This window comes from Callionymus lyra, chromosome 1 (genome assembly GCF_982586985.1).
Source record: "Callionymus lyra chromosome 1, fCalLyr1.hap1.1, whole genome shotgun sequence".
Taxonomy (NCBI): domain Eukaryota; kingdom Metazoa; phylum Chordata; class Actinopteri; order Syngnathiformes; family Callionymidae; genus Callionymus; species Callionymus lyra.
In genome coordinates, this window is record NC_141818.1 from 6,852,490 (window position 1) to 6,871,499 (window position 19,010).

General features: G+C 37.1%; 5 protein-coding genes across 5 annotated transcripts in view; 1 reads left to right on the top strand and 4 right to left on the bottom strand.

The window, feature by feature from the left end:
* The window catches only part of taok3a (TAO kinase 3a), a 76,063-nt gene extending 75,161 nt beyond the window's left edge, over nucleotides 1–902 (bottom strand). Inside the window, exon 1 of the mRNA XM_087790314.1 lies at nucleotides 716–902. The gene's annotated coding sequence lies outside the window, so the exon portion shown is untranslated. The remainder of the gene's footprint in view (nucleotides 1–715) is intronic.
* A 3,525-nt stretch (nucleotides 903–4,427) lies between these two features.
* Nucleotides 4,428–8,073, bottom strand: LOC148087658 (uncharacterized). The gene is made up of 2 exons (XM_087790510.1): nucleotides 7,932–8,073; nucleotides 4,428–5,860 (listed from the first exon to the last, which is right to left on the bottom strand). The coding sequence occupies exons 1-2, from the start codon at nucleotides 7,996–7,998 to the stop codon at nucleotides 4,785–4,787; spliced, it is 1,143 nt and encodes a 380-aa protein (XP_087646636.1). The 5' UTR covers nucleotides 7,999–8,073; the 3' UTR covers nucleotides 4,428–4,784.
* Nucleotides 8,074–9,456: 1,383 nt separating this feature from the next.
* On the bottom strand, nucleotides 9,457–12,014 carry LOC148087659 (uncharacterized). Its single transcript, XM_087790347.1, has 2 exons — nucleotides 11,940–12,014; nucleotides 9,457–10,959 (listed from the first exon to the last, which is right to left on the bottom strand). Exons 1-2 carry the CDS (start codon nucleotides 12,001–12,003, stop codon nucleotides 9,464–9,466), a joined length of 1,560 nt encoding a protein of 519 aa, XP_087646473.1. The 5' UTR covers nucleotides 12,004–12,014; the 3' UTR covers nucleotides 9,457–9,463.
* A 1,122-nt stretch (nucleotides 12,015–13,136) lies between these two features.
* On the bottom strand, nucleotides 13,137–15,811 carry LOC148087660 (uncharacterized). Its single transcript, XM_087790587.1, has 2 exons — nucleotides 15,695–15,811; nucleotides 13,137–14,606 (listed from the first exon to the last, which is right to left on the bottom strand). Exons 1-2 carry the CDS (start codon nucleotides 15,774–15,776, stop codon nucleotides 13,621–13,623), a joined length of 1,068 nt encoding a protein of 355 aa, XP_087646713.1. The 5' UTR covers nucleotides 15,777–15,811; the 3' UTR covers nucleotides 13,137–13,620.
* A 343-nt stretch (nucleotides 15,812–16,154) lies between these two features.
* LOC148087661 (uncharacterized) lies at nucleotides 16,155–18,621 on the top strand. The gene is made up of 2 exons (XM_087790612.1): nucleotides 16,155–16,343; nucleotides 16,937–18,621. Exons 1-2 carry the CDS (start codon nucleotides 16,169–16,171, stop codon nucleotides 17,812–17,814), a joined length of 1,053 nt encoding a protein of 350 aa, XP_087646738.1. The 5' UTR covers nucleotides 16,155–16,168; the 3' UTR covers nucleotides 17,815–18,621.
* The last annotated feature ends 389 nt before the right edge of the window (nucleotides 18,622–19,010 follow it).

Consider the following 19,010-nt stretch of genomic DNA (forward strand, 5'->3'; position numbering starts at 1 on the left):
GTCAAATAAACACATCTTTAACTCGCTGTAACGACGACACAACAATGACAATCCAAACAAAAAACAACAACAACTCAAGTGGCTCCTGCAGCGCCTGAACGTGCACATGGACACACACACACACACACACACACACACACACACACAGTTGTGATGTTTGCAGGAGCGACACTCTTTCATCCACGATGACATCATAACTCGAGCCTGACATGCATCTTTCGTGCGTCACAGATCGATCACAGCTGACGCGTGCTCGTCGTAGTAGAAGCCTCAGGTGCCCGTGAACGCACCACGTTCCGTTTTTTGTTTTTTTTAAACAGACCCACGTCGTCGAAATAATACGAGCAAGTTTCAAGAAATACACACCGTCACGTCTACACACACTATTGTCAACCCCTGACACAAAATAACATTTTATAAAAAAAGCGAGTAGCGACTGAAATAAGCGGTGAATAACATTAGCAACAGTAGCTCAGGTAGCATCTAAAAGGTGCGCAGTTTGACCCCGGCGGGTGTTCCGGACTCACCGTACAGTGGCGTCCCGACCCGTCGGAACCGAGCCACGCTGGTCCCGTTTTTTTCAACCCACACGAGCATCTACTCCATATAGACTCGCTCGCGTGCACTTTTCTTATCGCCACATCGCGTGTGGCGTTCAGGTGCCGCCGCGGGAAGTGACACCAGAGAAGAAGAAGATCCACGAGCGCTGACTTACCTCGTCGACGAAAAGTAGGAGAAAAGAACATCAGACTTAGATCCAGAACCAGGGGCAGGTGTGAGTTCTTCTGAAGTGCTGTCACTGGACTTCCTGGATGACGGAGCTCAGCGCCTGCGACTGTTGGACTCACGAGACGGAATTAAACTTGACTGAGGGATGAACCCGCCGGTTGTGATGTCATTTATTCGAACACTTTTGATGCTGAAGCCGGTGGACGCGCGACGCACGCTCTCGTGTCACGCGCGACCGCGACACGCGCCCGCTTTAAAGATTGCAATGGAAGAGGGGGGGGGGGGAGGCGTGGAAGTTGAAAGAGCAACAGCACGTTTTGAGTTTTTCCTTTTGTGGATCATTAAAGATGCAGAAAGTGAGTCATTTCGGTTCGAGGAGCAACGTTAGGTGGAACGTTTTAAATGTGATGCTGACCTCTGCTGGAGATGTTTGGAACTGCAGCGGCAAACGATGTAGCTCTGATATAATAACTTTCTTTTATCTATTTAATACTTACCAATTAGTAACAATGCAAAATACAATTTTTACCTCAAACTCTATTTCAATATTTCTATCCTATATTTTCATCCAATTACGATTTTTTTTTCAAATAAATACCTTTTAATCTACAGTATATAATCAAGTCAAGTTCTTTTATTGTCAAATATGCATGTTTTAAGACATACAGCATTAATGAAATTGTGGTCCTCTCTGACCCACGATGGAAAACATGAATAAATGAATCAAGACATTCAAGAAAATAAATTAAAAAAAACAACAAAATGAAATAAATAATCAACAAATAAATAGAATATAAACAAAAAACAAAGTTAATGCACACAAACAAAGTTAAAATGAAAATATGCTAATATATATATTAATTTATTTTTGTGTATTTATTTCATTCATTTTCTAACGCTTTACCATAATATTACCATAATAAGGGATTTACCATAAAATGACATATACAGTAAATAATGAATACTATTTTTTTTTTTTAAATGAACATTTATGTAAAAATAAATGTAACACAAAAAGTAATTGCATTTGTGTTTTATATATATATATTTGTTATTTACTCATTGTGGAATTGCTGGGATCGGTTTTTCCTTTCTCCACTTTAGTCTTACTTCAACTGTAAAGTGTCTTGAGATAACTTTGTTATGATAAGACACTTTAAATAAAATTGAATTGAATTGAATTGAATTATATGTTTTCATTCTTGAAACATTGCTTCTTTGAAATTAATCTCTATATAATAGATATTTATTTAATTTGTATTATATTAATTGATGTATTTCATTAATTATCTTTTGCACTGCCAACAACCCAAAATACCCCTTTGTAGAAATGCAGACCGAAACATTGAAGGAAAATTTCACTATTCTTCTGCTCAAGCCAAATATTTCAAACTGTGACTCACACAAATCAGTCTAGAGCACACGTTGACTTTTTTTTTGCAACCCAGTCCCATGTTTTTGTTCTTGGCCTTGTGTCCATGTCGTATGTGTGGCTTTTTGGCTGCAGCTCTTCTATGAAGACCACTTCTGCTGATGGCACTGATTTTGAGGGACAATTTAAAGGCTAAGCTTGGCCACTGCTTCAACGATCCTTAACATTTTCTGTTTCTTTGTGCCCTTTCAACAGAACTTGAACAACATATCTTGCAACCACAGTCTGCTTTAACACCTTTGTGTCTTGTCGCTGTGCTTGATCTTTGGAATGACTCACATATAAGAAACATGTCTCAACCAAATAGTGATATTATTTTATTTTTTTAATTTCCCTTTATAAATAATTGATTGATTGATTGATAGTCAACAGATATTAATAAAACAATTCTAAAAAAAACCACAATAAAATAAATAATTTAATTATGCAGAAATGATAAGGTTTTATAATATATTATTATACTATAACATATAATGTATATATTTGAATTTCTGGCTCAAAATATATCTATTTAATTAAAATTCCGTGCAACTTTACAAAAACAACAAAAAATGGGATCGTAAAGCTTCATGAAAAAAAAAGAAATCACATAAAAGGCGGAACTTAATTAAATTCACTTGGTCGGACCTTCAAAAGTGTGACACTAGCGGATGTAAACATGCGGTGGTCTTACGTCAAATTACGTAAATAAAGTTTGATTCTGATGAGCAACGTTGTTTAGTATCGATGGAAGATCATCAAAAGACGGACGATCAGCACATTTATTGGTTGTTGTCGAGGAAACTGAGTTCCGGTCAAACTACCGAGCTTCCGGCAAACACGACTGATTTCAGAGGAACACAAATTAATTTTAAATGATCGGAGCGCGGATCTGGTTACATTTTAAGTGTATTTAACACTCTAGAACCAACCCTCTCTTATAGTTTTCACATATGACACGTCAATCGTGTGAAAGAATTTGAACTCACGTGTTGAGAATCATAATTACTTTTTTTTTCTTCTAGTCAGTTACATTTAAGTAGTTTACCTGGAGTTTGCTTTAGACATAATATACTACTAAATAGAACACTGGTGTATACTCATACTGAAGTATAGGTTATGACAGGTACTTCATTATACTTCATTTTTCGTTGGACAACTGCATTATTATGCAAAGGATTATGGGAATAGGTGGTAACGAATCTTGTCATTGTTCCTTTAGCTGCGAAGGATGTTATCACTGCTGAAATCTATTGCTCAGAAGTTTAATGGCAACACCCAAATGAACAAACACTTTAAATATTTGCACCTTAATTGTAAATGAAAAATCTTTTTTTTTTTAAACATACTTTAATAATATTAATAAACCATAAACAATCTATGATATAAAAAAGAAATAATCCTAAAGCAGAATAAGTAGTGTGAAATAAGTATACTTTTAGTGCATTTACCTTACTATCTTAGCTAAAGTGTACAAGATAAAATTAATTTCAAGTTAACTACTTTGAGGCGAATAAAAGTCCTAACTTTGTCTCCAAACATTTATACATGTCCCTCTGATGGACTGACTTCTGATCTTGTCTGTTCTGACTAAATGACGTCGGTACCTTCAGCTCTGACTCTTCCAACTTAAAGATTCCGAAAACATACATTAGCCTCTTACTCTGAAGTCAACCCCCGTCGCACTCACTTCATTACCACTCATTACTCTGGATGGAATATAAATACTTGAACGTATTTCTCTCCCTCGTTTTCGCACTCCTCTCGTTTTCCTCCCATTCACAAGTGCATTCTTTAATCCACCTTTTCTCAAGTTTCCTTCCTTGCATCATTTTTCATGTCAGGCATCATGGGAACAAGACTGGATCTGTTATATAATCATCTTCTTGACTATTTCACAGCATGTGTCACTAGTTTTACAAGTTGTTCTTCAGCATCACAAGACTTCCTCATACTTCCACACCATCAACCATCAAGAGTCTTTCTGTAGATCTCGAGACTCAGCATGTCTCCTTCTGACCTTCTCTGTACGATGTCAACATCCTCCACGGCTTAGTTGTAATCTAAGTTGTCATGAAACCATTCTTCAGCTCACTGAGGGTGACGTCTGACCTCAATATCTTTCCAACATGTTCACAGTGCGACTCAACTTGATTTCTTTGCCGTTGCTACACTTCTGAGTGTTTCCCTGTCACTCAAAAAACTATTTTTTGTTTTGCTCCACTAATCAGCTGTCCCGTTCTTCAGTTCTTCCATTTTCCTTCAATTTTGAAGCAAAATATACTCCTTTAGTAATTTTATCTCATTTATTGAAGCAAATGACCAAACGAGAGATCTAGGGGAAGTATTTGACAGGTACACGTCGACAGGATCAGAAAGGCAGGTCACAAAATGACCTTTGATGTTATTTAATGATCTTTGAAGTAAAAAAAAAACAGCAACCTTTTTTAAATGAAGACAATCAGTTTAACAAAAGCTTGTTAGCATCTGAACAACATCAAAGTTGGAAATGTTTTTTTCATGCATGTATGTTACATGGTTTAGCTTCTGTTGTGGATTCTTAACAGAAAAGATATCAATACAACTGAAGCAACCCAAGTGTGAAACTGTCCCCTAATCACTAAACCGGCTTCCTGTGGGACAATTACTTCTTCTGAGAAGTAGAAATACTCTCCAACATGTGACTTTTCTCGTGTCTCTTAAGATAACAAGAAGTAGTAAAGCTTTTCCCACACATTAAGCAGGGGTAGGGTTTCTCTCCTGTGTGTGTTCTTTTGTGATACTTCAAGCCCCCAAGCTGACTAAAACACTTCCCACATTTGGAGCAGCTGAAAGGTTTTTCCCACGTGTGAATTCTCATGTGCGTCTTTAGAGTTTCACGCCTGTTGAAACATTTAACGCACTGGGAGCAGCTGAAAGGTTTTTCTCCTGTGTGAGTTTTCATGTGAGTCTTAAGATAGTCCCGCCGACTAAAGTGTTTACCGCACTCAGAGCAGCTAAATGGTTTTTCCCCTGTATGGATTTTCATGTGAACCGTTAGATCCCCTCTCTGGTTAAAACATTTGCCGCATTGCGAGCAACTGAAGGGTTTTTCTCCAGTGTGAGTCCTCAGGTGAGTCTTGAGATATCCTCTTTGGTTAAAGCTTTTATCGCATATGGAGCAGTAGAAGGGTTTCTCTCCCGTGTGAATCCTCATGTGCCTCTTCAGAGAGGATCTTAAAGTAAAACCTTTGCCACAAATGCCACAGTTCAGCGGCTCACCATTGCAGGTGTTTCTGTGCAGATTTAGACCCTTCTTGGTGGACCAACCTCTTCCACATCTAGAGCAGTTCAGTGATCTATCTTCACTCTTCTTCTGGTCATCAAGACCATCCACAGAGTTTGAACCAGACTCTGTGTTTCTGGCTCCGCTCCATTCTTCGCTGTTGTCGGTATCAGATCCAGAAGAAAACGACCTCTGTTCGTCAAACTGATCCAAGTCGCTCTCAAGTTCTGGTCCTTGACTGTCCTCTTCATTAGCCTCTACTTTCAGAGGTGCTGAGCTGCTGGTTGGAGATTCATACTCATCTTCATTTTTCACGACCACAATATTCAAAGGGAAATTTGTGATATCTTCCTCCTCCTCTTCCTCTTTAATATGTAGAGGTTCTGGTTCCTCTTGGTCCAGAATTGATCTCCACTCCTGCTCGTCAGAAGAATCTTCTCTAATAACCTCCGTGGCTGCAGAGACACAAACCATATTTATTACATTGGTTTCTGATAAAAAATTATTTACATGAATCCCTTTATCTTTCCTCTACAGCGTATCTTCAGTTACGTCTTGGGGGAAGCGGCAGGAGAAAAGAAACCAGTATTTCTTCTCACCAGGAGCCTCTTCTAGGTCAATGCATAAAAATGTTGATGACACCGATATATATTGCAATTTTTTTTTCTCTATATTATATCAAAATATAACAGCGCTGTATTCATTCAAAATGTCTCGTTTTGTTTAAGATTCAAAAACACGTTAAGCTTTGTTTAGATTTTTATCAAGTGTGTATAAAATAGAATAATTCGATTTTTTTTTTTTATCGTCAGTTAACTGTTTGTTCATTTTTGTGTTGCAATTAAACCTCCTGCTGCTAGATGGCAGCAGTCATTACGTCCTCCGCTGTTAGGAACAATGAAATCCTGCGAGATCCCAGCAATGGCTGAGGACAAGAGGATACAGTCGACTCCAGCAGCTTTTAAAGCTGAATATTATATCGCCAGATTCTTGCCAACACACCACTAGTTCCTAGGTCAAGAGGGTGAAAAGGACTGTCCAAGGTCTTGCTGGGTCTGTCCTAAGTTCTCCCCCAGTAGGATATTCCAGAACACAACTCAAGAGGGGGAGAGAGGCTACTTTTTCTTCCATGCAATTCAATTTTGAAGGAGTTATGTGCAAAAAAACAAGGATTTTTCATAAGTAAACTGTGTTTTACATTTGCGGAGCAGAAACCAAGTAGATCACAACAATCCACTGTACAAAAGAGTAGATAGATATTTATTCCAGCCCCAAAAACGTAAACCTAACCAACCTGGCAACACCACGCACATGACAGGGGTCATTGTCTGGTTCTGGTTTAAATGTCTGTTGATGATCAGACAGTATTTCTGATAACTATAAAAAAAAAAAAAAAAATTTTTTAATAGGTATGTGGCAAGAAACTAGCAATACAATTGTAAAGCAAAACATATTGCGCCTATCGTGATACTGTTGGAACAAGGATATATTTGTAGTAGTATTGTCCGGTAACTTGACTCTTGTGTTGCAAAATTTACAGATAGTCGTAACTTCTTAAATTTATTTTGAAACAAAAATATTTCCTAAGATCAGCTTTAAAAGCTGATGCAATTGACTGTATCCTCTCGTCCTCAGTCATCTCAAGGATCTTGCCAGAATTCATTGTTCTTTTAGCTGCGGAGAACATAATGCCTGCTGCCATCCAGCAGCCACAAAGTTTAATCTTTAATCATGAATATTTGCATGTTAATTGTAAATAAAATGAAAAACTATTTTCTTTTATACACATTTTATTGAAATATAAACCATAAAAATAAGTGATGAAAAAATGATTTATAAGCCACAAATAAATCAATTGATACATAGCTGTGGAATAAATATACAGTTTAAAAATGTTGCAATGCATCAGTGTGTTGACATTTTCTACCCCCTCAAATTTCTATGCGTGCTGATCGTTTTATCTAATGCTCATATACGTTTAATATTGTTTATGAACTGCTGTGAAAAAGAATAAAATCCAATTTATGAAGAATAACTGTGTATCATATCAAACATTTTGAGTAACATTGTAAATATATAAAATGGTTAAAATACATCATCTGAGTTTGATTATTCGTGTCTGGGTTTTGAATTCTTACCCTTTTTTTTTTATTATTTTCTACCTTAACTGCAGGTACAGAAACGATAACCTATTTGGAAAGATTGGACGGAATTAACCCTAATCCTACACAATGTTTAACTTTCAATATTTGTGAATTATACACATGATTTATTTAAAAGCTGAAGAACACACTGCGGCTCTGAATCACCACTGACGTCACGTGACAGCTGAAGATGGCGTGTAGCGTCATAATAAATAAAGGACACTTGTTTTGAAATGACGTCGAGAACATGAGGGAGACTTTCCATCTATACAACCAAGTCTCGTTACATTTTTGATAAATACTCGTGGCTGAGACACATTTATACCCACGGAATAAACGAGACTATTATTATTGTGTCTGAATTATAGACGCTTATACGAACCTCTCTCGTCAGAATGGACCGCGAGCATAAATCCAGCCTCTCCGTCCGCCTCTGCTTCTTTCTCCATCACAAACAGAACCAGCGGAGACTCGGTTCGGATCAATTTTTTTTTTTTTGTGTATCTGTACCACGGATGCTCCTTTGGCTGTTTACTTCCGCCTGTGTCACAGTTTAGTTTCCGACTTCCTCGGAGGAGTAAAAGCAGTTCCGCTATTACCCATTTCCAATTAACATGTGTTTTGTTTTAATAAAAAAATAAAAGCATTATCTACAAATTAACTGTACATCGATTCATAGTTTCAGTAGTAAAAAAAAAAAGATACATTTTCTTGTTTTCTCTTAAACATAGTGCATGCTGGGAAGTTGTGAGTCCGTGTAGTTGCACACGGCTTCCAATTAAATAATAATAGTCAAAATCGCCTTTTTTGTTGTTGTTATGTAATGTAGTATTGATGTAAAGTTTTAATGTATGGATGTGTTACTGCTGATGGACACAAATAATTTCTCCTCCGGGGATCAATGAAGCGAAAATGAGCTGCTGTTTGTCCATGACAGATTTATAAATATTAATAATAATTCAGGTCAATCGAGCTTTTCTTTCTGGGCAACTACTCAACTATTGAAGTCAGAGTCTGTGAATAAACTAGTAAACAACCAAAACTGCCAGACAATTGAAACACTTTATTGCAACATTTTTGTTACTTTTATTATTTTATAGCTTGCTATGATTTTAATTGATTGATATCATATTTTGTGTGTTTTTCCTGATATGTCTCACAATGGATGTTGCTAGAAATTGAAATGTATCTCTGATTAGCTCTGATTAACAAAGTATCCATCCATTAATTATCCGTCCATCCATTCATCCATGTGAATATGGTTTTTAGTAATTGTTTGACTGGGCATTTTATTTTTATTTTAAAGGGAATTTGCTTTAACATACACGCTGTAAAACAGTGAATGATGATTTTAAGAGAAAATCACAGCAGCTGTTAAATGTGTATTATCTTATTTACCGCAATGAGTTTCCACTTTATCCGCCATTAGTTAACCCGAGTTTGAAGTCCAATACATGTCAAATTATAGCACTTTTTTCTTTCAAATATTTTTCTTCATTTTGATGACAGCTTGTCATTGTGTGAAGATGGTAAGATTTAAAGCCAGACCATTCAAGAAACACTGATCTACAACAATATGAATCAGAAATGGTGAAAGGCCTTGTGAAACTGCCATTGCACCACCAAACCTTTTCATAATACGACAAAATCTAAATTTAGGGGAACATTTGCCCATTTCTACCCACTGTTAGGGAAAAAATAGAAATTTTGATCAAGGTTTAAACTTGCAGATGATGAAAATGATGATGAAAAAATCACTGACCCCAAAAAGACAAATAACGGATTCATCAAGAATCAAAAAAGTTTTATTCTTGTTGAACTCAAATCTCATTATAACAAAATAGTTTTCAGTATCTTATTTACATTGATTATCTAGTAGTTAGTATTGACTATGAGGTTTCCACGTTTGAAGCATCAACTCAAAGGAGTTTTATTCATACCCGACAATGTTTCCTCTCTTTTGACAGAAAGAAGTTTTGCTTTTTTGTGAAACCCAACATGATACTCCAGCTCTTCTTCCAGTTTAAAACATTTTCCACATTCTGGGCAACAGAAAGGTTTTTCACTTGTGTGTGTCTTTATGTGGTTGTTCAAGCGTCCTCTGTCATAAAATGACCTGCAACACAGATTGCAGCCAAAGGGTTTTTCTCCTGTGTGGATCCTCATGTGGATCTTCAGTGTGTCTTTCTGATTGAAACATTTTCCACAAAAAGAGCAGTCAAATGGTTTCTCACCCGTGTGAATTTTTTTATGAGTCTTGAGATTTTCTCTCTGATTAAAACGTTTACCACACTCACAGCAACTGTAAGGTTTCTCTCCAGTGTGGATCCTCATGTGAGTCTTGAGAGTTGCACTTGATGTGAAATATTTACCACATTGAGAGCAGCTAAAAGGCTTTTCTCCTGTGTGAACTCTCATGTGACTCTTCAGATTCCCTTTCCACTTAAATGTCTTATCACAGTGAGGACAGTTAAACGCTTTTCCCCCTGTGTGCATCACCATGTGAGTCTTCAGGTTTCCTTTTGAAATAAAGTTTTTACCACACTGGGAGCAGCTGAATGGTTTGTCCCCTCTGTGGACTTTCATATGTGTATTTAGGTTTTCTCTCTGATTAAAACATTTACCACAACAAGAGCAGATGAAAGGTTTCTCTCCCGTGTGGATCCTCTCATGTGTTTTGAGATATTCTCTCTGGTTAAATGATTTACCACAAAAGGAGCAGCTGAAGAGCTTTTCCCCTGCATGAATTCTCATGTGAGTCTTCAGATTGTCTTTCTGATTAAAACATTTTCCACACTCAGTGCATTTGAAAGGTTTTTCTCCAGTGTGAATGATCATATGGTGCTTCAGAACGCCTTTTTGACTGAAACATTTTCCACATTCTGAGCAGCTGAACGGTTTTTCACCCGTGTGAACTCTCATGTGTGTTGCAAGATGTCCTTTCTGAGATAACATTTTCCCACAAACTTGACATGTTACAACTCTGCACGTCTTCTTATGCTGGTTCAGACCAACCTTGGAGGAACATTCCCTCCCACAATTGGAGCAGCTCAGCGACGTGTCATCTTTCGGCTCACCAACACAAATTTCTGTATTCTCTGCAGAATCTGATGCTGGCTGAGTAATACTGGTTTCCCCCCAGTCTTCACTGTCATCAGTGTCAGAATCAGATGAAAGCGACCTCTGGTGGTCAAAGTGTTGGATTTGCTTGTCGATGGGATCCTCATCTGGACCCGCTTCAGTTTTGATGCACTTCATTGAGCTACTGTTTGGAGGCTCCTCCCCTCTCTGAGCTTCTTCTTCCTCACTCTTCACCACAACAATATTGTAGCTTACATCCAATTCCTGCTCTTCTTCTTTGACACGAGGATGTTCTGGTTCATCTTTACTCACGGGCAGCTGCTGAATGTCTGCAGGGACACAAGCATGTCGGAGTTAGCATTGTGAATATTCAAAGATAATTAACGTTTCAAATGATAAACATAATGACAGTCCACAGGAAGATTATTTAATAAATTATAACCTCTTTGTTTTACTGATTATTTGAGATAATAAACACTCAAGATTCAAAGTATAACCTCCTGTTCTTTAAGAATGCAGACGTGGGAGAACTTTATCATCATGATGAGGGACTTACTGCATCTTGGGAAGTAAAACATTTGAAACATGTGAGTGAGTCAGGAAAGTTGTAATTGGATTAGTTGATCTTAAACTTCCGTCTACACAGTCCACATTCACAACTGTATGAATAAATAATTGTGGGTCCAAAATATAGACATATAGTATAGAGATACTTAGTTATATTAGAGAACAAAATGTATTCAGGGTCTCATGTGACAAATTGCTTTTCAGCGTCATGTATTTGATGGGATTCCTGACTAGACTACATCACAAATAATGTTATCACAAGATTCTTGTATGAAAAAGTGTTAAAATTGTTAAAAACATAAAATTGCAAGGTCATCACAAGCTGTTGTCGCCTTTATAATACTGTGTGTACTAATTTTATTTATTTAATGTTATGTAGCCGATATTTAATTGACTTTTTCTCTGCTTCTTTTCTTCTCGATTTTATGAGCGAAAGTTTTTTCATTTGTTTTATTTTTTTGTGAACAAATTATGATAAAGTCTTGACTTAAAATTCGAGGACTATGTCCATCCAGAGAACGAAATCTAAGTATTTTAATACGGAGACAGAGTTAATGAACATCAATTGAATATATGTAATTAAAAAAACAAATCTAAATCAAGACGATGCTTTATTTTAAAAAGCGTTTTTCTGTCTGTATATGCTGACGTCAGCAGCTCGGACTAAACAAAGACGGTCAGAACCTGAGGCGTCAGAACATCCTGTGGCGTGAAGAGAAAAGCGTGTGACGCGTGTACTGACCTCTCTTGTCCAGATCTAGCCCAGATTTACGAACCACATCCAGAACTTCATTTTGATCGTCCATCTCTAGATCCTCCATCGCTGCCGCTAGTACTTCCGGTGGTGTCACACTGATTCCTGAGCGCTTCCTTGAAGAAAACATTGTTCCGCTCTGTCCCAATAAAACACGTTTAGCTGAATATACCATATACAATTATTGATTTAATGATGATATTATTTTGTCGATTCAATTTACAACTTCATGTTTTCTTCTTGGACGCGTGCAGCTTGCAGTAAGTCCAGCAGATGTCGCAGTTGTTATACTTACGCCAGAGATCTCAGGAGACTATTTAGAGTCTGAGTTAATATACACAGTTTTGTGATATTAAGTTCTAAATATTGGATGCTAAACCTAGCATAACTATCGGTGAATGTTTTTATGTGTTTCTGCTGAACGGTATTAATAATAAACACAATTATTCCTCCAAAATGTTTTCTTCTAAAAATGTAAGGAGATAAAAACATTTATTTTGGCAAAATTAACAAGTAATTATTGTTTGTTTGTTTTTTTGCTTAAGTGTGCTGCAAAAAGGTTTAGGATCGTGGTCCACCTTCACAGGTTTAAGACATTTTTTCTCCAGAAATGTGCAATAAACGACACAAACTTAAACTTAAATGTTTTACAAGTGGCTTCTGCCCTCAGAGTTTGAAACTTTAAAAAAACAGTGTCAGAGACACATTCTCCTCTACTAAAAAGTTGGAAAACTTTTCATTAGTTACCAAAGGTGTCAAGCTTTCAGATGTGTCAATTGAATCCGTTTCTTAAAACATGTTAGATAAAAAAACAACCCTTTTTGTAGTTAATATATTCATCAAAGAGAAATATCTTCCAACAAAAGGAATGTTAATCACAAGTGAAGATTTTTTTTTAATATTTCTGAAACGTCACTGCACCGCTGTGGAGAGTAAGGTAAGGTAAGGTAAAACTTATTGAGTATCAATGGTCGTTGAGCACATTGTGTGTTTCATCGTCACTACGGCGCACGGGTGGGTTCAAACACACGTTTAACCAGCAATGCAAACTTTCTCCTAAATAAAAAAAGGACTATCAATTTTTATTTTATTTTAACACATTTACAAATGTAGGAACGAACCATTTGCAGACAACCACAGGCTGTTTCAGGAGCAAGACGGTTCAACTCGGACAAAGTTGAGTTTTCTTCAACAGCATCGGCCAAACGATTGTTGACGAACTAAATAAGTTATATTCGTAGTTTTACTTTCAACCAACTCACAAATATAAGGTTCTGATAGCGTTGTGTTTCAGTTTGATATAGATGTTTTGTGTTTGATAGAAAGTGCTCTCAGCCACTTCAGTTTAAATTATACTCGTAAAATAATAGTTTAAAAAAGCTATTAAAGATGGCTTCTTTTCTTTCAAACCGCTGAGAGACATTGTCGTGAAGTTAGAAATAGACTGAGAAAATATAAATTTGAATTAAACTTAGAGATCAATTGTTCTCATGAAATTATTGGCACCTTTTGTGAATTGACACACTCTTGTCACATTTATTTATGTTGTAAAAGTCTTGAGACCAGAATAAATATTTGACACAAGAAAATGACTTCACACCATTGTAGAAGAACTTGGGTATAAGGATCGATGTATCTTTGAGGGAATACAACCAGATTTTATTTTTTACTAACCAGTGGAGATACTTGCTGATGAATGACTTCTCTCATGTTTGTTTAAATAACTCGATGTTGTGAAACTTTTACCACACTCTAAGCAGGCATATGGTTTCTCTCCTGTATGACTTCTGATATGATATTTTAGAATTCCAAGCTGATTGAAATATTTCCCACAAATTGAGCAGCCAAAGGGTCTTTCTCCAGTGTGAATTCGTACATGATTCTTCATGTGTTCTCTACGACTGAAACAAAGGCTGCAGTGAGGGCAGCTGAAGGGTTTTTCTCCGGTGTGTGTCTTCATGTGATTCCTCAGATAGTCTTTGCGGCTGAAACTTTTACCACATTCGGAGCAACTCAGGGGTTTCTCTCCAGTGTGGATTTTTGCGTGAGTCGTGAGAGAATTTTTGTTCTTGAAACATTTCCCACACATAAGGCAGCTAAAAGGTTTCTCTATTGTGTGTATTTTCATATGAATCTGTAGATATCTCCTCTGGGTGAAGCATTTCCCACAAACACAGCAGGAAAACGAGCCTCCACTGCAGTTGTTCTTGTGCTGAGTCAGACCTCTCTTTGAGGAACATCTTCTTCCACATAGAGAGCAAATCAGGGATTTGTAATCGTCTCCCCTCTCACGGTCCCCGCCATCATCCCCAGAGTTTAAACCTAACTGTGCGTTGTTGATTTCCCTCCAGTCGTCGCTGTCATCAGTGTCAGAAGACGGCAACTTCTGGTGGTCAGACTGAAGGGATGAATCTGGATCCGGGAAGCTGTCTGATTCTGATCCTTTACTGTCGTCTTCATCCACTTCTGCCTTCATATGTTGAGAGAAGCTGCTGGTTGGCGCTTCATCGTCTTCAATCTTCACCACAACGATATCGTAGGGACACTGACTGACATATTCTTCCTCCTCCTCTTCTTTAACTTGAGGACTTTCTGCTTCCACTTGTACAAGACTGCAGTCCCACTTCCTTAGATCTTCTTCTCTCAGAGGGACATCTGCAGGGGCAGCAGTCAAACATGAACATTCATATAGTTGGTGTCTGGCAGTGGTGTGTATGTGATGACACAAACACACATAAACATGACATAAACAACTTTTCCTCCATTGAGAGGAGACACGGTTTCCTATATTGTGTTGTAAATTGTGTTATAATTTCTCAATGTGGGGAACAACACACCAAATTGCCTAAAAAAGCCAATCAGAAAAAAATCTGTAATTAAAACCAGCTATATGCTATTGTAGCCTGTATGCTATTGTGGCATACTTGGAAAGCCAAGCTTACCCAAGAAAATTGCTAATAACCACTGCTTTTACTTTTATTCAAGACATTTAAATGAACATGTTGTATCTAACACTGGTTCTTAAATACATCTTCCGATGCCCGAATGCATCGTCAGTGATGTAAAACCTGGGGTCAACAGGTGTTTTGGGTCATATATTCCTAAACAGGACACATTCAAATTGGCAAAAAATATTATCTTTTTATACATCGGTTTAGACTGATGTAAAAAAATGTGGTCGGATTTTTCTTTTCCTACATTGCCTTATGAAAGCCGGATTTTTCATTCATTTTCTTGTGTTTCAATTTGAGAGAAGATTAACCTGCATTTTAGGACTGAGCTTTCCAGATTCACCGTTGGCTTCTATAAGACAAACAATGATGATGTCCAGGCCATACATCCTGCCTAACATATATATGAATATATCACAAGCTCCTCCTGAATAAAGAGTAAACACTAGAAAACAACTGGACTCGTTTTTTTCTCTTTTTTTGTATTTCATTACATGTACGACAGAGAAATGCAAAGAGTCAAAATTATAATAAATCTGTAAATGTGTGGTAGATTAACTTGTATTTAAACAATTAAATATATTTACTTTACACTTATCTGTCAGAAATAAAATAAAAAATAACGCCCCCTTTGTTGACTCTCAGCTTGTTATCGAATACATATGGATAAAACATGAACGTATACTTCCATAGTGAAGTATCGTTGTTCAGAACCACGCTGGAACAGCGAAGAGAACTTGATCAGAACCAGCATCTCCTCTTATCTGACTGCTATGATCAATCTGGACGAACCTCTCCTGTCCGTCGGGACTCCAGTCTTCCGAATCAAAACCGGGTCTTTGCAACGACCACCAGTCTTTCGTTTCCCCTCCATCGTCACCAGATCACATGAGAGCGATAAACGAAAAAACGTTGTTGACAGGAGCGAACGGCAAGTTAACGGAAGTGCTTCTGTCTGTTTACTTCCGCTGGTGTCACACGTCCATGTTCCCACCGGAGGTAGTGAAATAATAGTACCGCTATTTGAAATGTTTCTTAAGCAGATCCTCAAAAACATAATTATGAAATAATATCTACCAGCATCGGACAAGATGTATTTTTACGTTTTTGCGTTTAAATAATTATTTTCCCAACGTAACGAGAGAGCACGGAACCATAATATCGAGAATTGTCGGAAATTAAAGGTGTAACACCGCTGGAAATAACAAGCTCTACCTGGATACAAACAAGTCAGCAAGACCTTTGTCTCGATTCCCACCTAATATAATGTCTTCGATTCAAAATCTACGACAGTTCGTCAACGATCGTCTGGCCGCTGCTGCTGAAGAGATCTTCGGGGTGTTTCAACTAACTGTGTCCGAGTTGGAGATCGAGTTGGATCGACATCGCAAATTGCTGGACACGCTTCCGAGCCAACCCGTGGTTCTCCTGCCAACCAGAGGTTCGTACCTCCTCACTGGGCTTCAGCGAAGAAACAAACTTTATTTATTTATGATGGAAAAAAAACACTCATGAATCTGGTTTAGCGTCACAGGAAGGCATCAGGAAAAAAAGAATCGTAATAAGATTTCCAAAAAAAAAAGTTTTTATTAAAAGTAAAATAGTTATAAACGTGTATGCTTATCATAAAAAGGGAATGCTTAAGAAATAAAGAAAATAAACTAGTATAAAATACATTCAGGTGTTTTATGTGGATATTATCCAGCCAGAAAGGCTTTGACCTCATCACCTCTTTGGCATTTACCATAAATATTTATCAGCCTTACAGGGTTTTTTTGAATTAGTAAACCTGTTGTTTTTTAAGTGTTTTATAGTTTCCAGCTGATGTCTAATTTGCCATAGTGTTAAAAATATATTTTGATTGTTTGTGAACTAAATAAGTTTAAAGTAGAAAACTAATACATTAGTCGGACAATCCATTAGTGCTGATATGATTATCATGAAGTCATGGTTGTTTTTCAAAAAAATATAAATGATTGTTATACATTGGTTATAATGATTTTGCAAAATAATGACTCTATTGTGTTCCTGCAGATGTCCAGGTGAGTATTCCTGAAGATTCACCTCAGCAGCAGGAGTGCAGACCCAGTCTGGACCTTGAGCAAACAGAACCTCCACACGACAAAGATGTCAAAATGAAGAGTGAAGATGGAGCTCAGGGAGAGGAGGAGCCTCCAACATGCAGCTTCACTATGAAAACAGAAGCCGTTGAAGACGACTATGGCGGTTCAGAACCAAACAACTTCTCTGACCCATTTTTCTATTCTCTCGTTCAAAGGTCCTTTTCTTCTGACTTTGACACTGACAAGACTGACAACTGGAAAGAAACCAGCAACACTCAGATGGGTTCAAACAATGAGGGTCCACAATTCGGTGATAGAAGGGATGATGACAAATCACTTGGATGTTCCAGATGTGGAACATCCTTCACATGTGAAGCTGAACTGAAGACTCACCAAAAAGGCTGCAGCAGACAATCTCATACTTGTTTGGTTTGTAGGAAAACTTTCCAAAAGGAAAGGTATCTAAGTGCTCACATGATAAGTCACACCTGTGACAAGCCTTACAGCTGCTCCCAGTGTGGTAAATGTTTTAATCGAAGACACATTTTGAAGAATCACATGATGACTCACTCGGCAGAGAAACCATTCCCCTGCTCCCAGTGTGGTTACTGTTTCAAGTGGAAAGTGCAACTGAAGCATCACATGATGACTCACACCGGAGAGAAGCCTTTCAGTTGCCCACAGTGTAGCAAACGTTTTAATCGAAGTGACAATCTAAAAACTCACATGAGAATTCACTCAGGAGAGAAACCATTCTCTTGCTCTCAATGTGGGAGAAATTTTACGACATCAAGCAATATGAAAAAACATGAAAGAAGTCACAGATCCCGCATGTCCACTTCTTTTTAGCAGAGTTGCTCTTCTTGTGATATGTAACATTACCAAAAAGTTCCAGTTTACTCCGATTATCCATTTGTCTTGTCTGATAAAAGAGTTTGTATCTGTAATTATAATCTGTCTGGGTTGGGATTTTAAAGTAATCCTGCAGCTCCTGAGCCACATGTGACTCACTGAGGTTTTTGAAAATAAGTATGGCTATAAATGTGGTGAATGAAAAAAGAGTAGTCATCCCTTTTCAGTTAACCATTTTTTAACTAACAGTTACAGCAGGACTTAACTACACTGAACATGAGCGTTAGACAAACAACAGTTTCTCTATCGGCGATCCTCTGCACCAAACTATTGTATGTCTCAAGATTAACCTCTTAAATAAAAACAGTAATTCCAAATTTGAAGACATTGACTTTAAAACAGTAGAATATATTCTACTTGCAAGACATCAAGACTGCATATAAACCTTAGTATAAAGATGAATAGTTATATGTGGTAATAAAGGAACACACATGGGATGTACTTTACTTTAGAACAGACTTTAAAACAACTGACGTACTTCAGAAAAACTATGATAACTCTTGATGCTCCATTTTTCAATTAAAGTTATTTATATATAAGTTAAATGGTCATTTATAGCCTAAAGGCAAACCACAACATAAACTTCTTATGGAATTATATATTTTATTTTAAAAGTCAAAAAAGGTTTTGTGGTTCCCAGTGTTGTTGTTGTTTAATACTGTCTGACATGAATAAACCATTTACCAACCTTTTTAGAAATCGCAAGTTCTCATCTCTGGTCTCCTGCTTTTGTGTTTTGGTTATTACTACAATCTAAAAACTCACATGAGAATTGAAAGTAGTGTCAGTTACAGTGTAAATGGGGATAAGGTTCTAGAAAAGCCATTTAAACTTGATAACGTTCATTGTTAACTACATTATTAGTGTTTTATTTATTTATTTTTTAAAAGGCTTTTTTTTACATTGTTTATTAATCATGCCATTGTTATCGATACAAATGTATTAGTAACTTGACTATTAATTAGAGAGTTCCATTTTTGTGATTTGTTTTCTTTGTATCGCTTTGCAATAGTTCCAAAAAAAGACACGTACGATGTCATGAAGTGCGTTTCGTATGTTTTGTCCCTGTAGAGTAACGGTAGTGATGTCAGCAAATCTAATTTCTGCACTTGCGCAAAAGAAGACGAAGACTC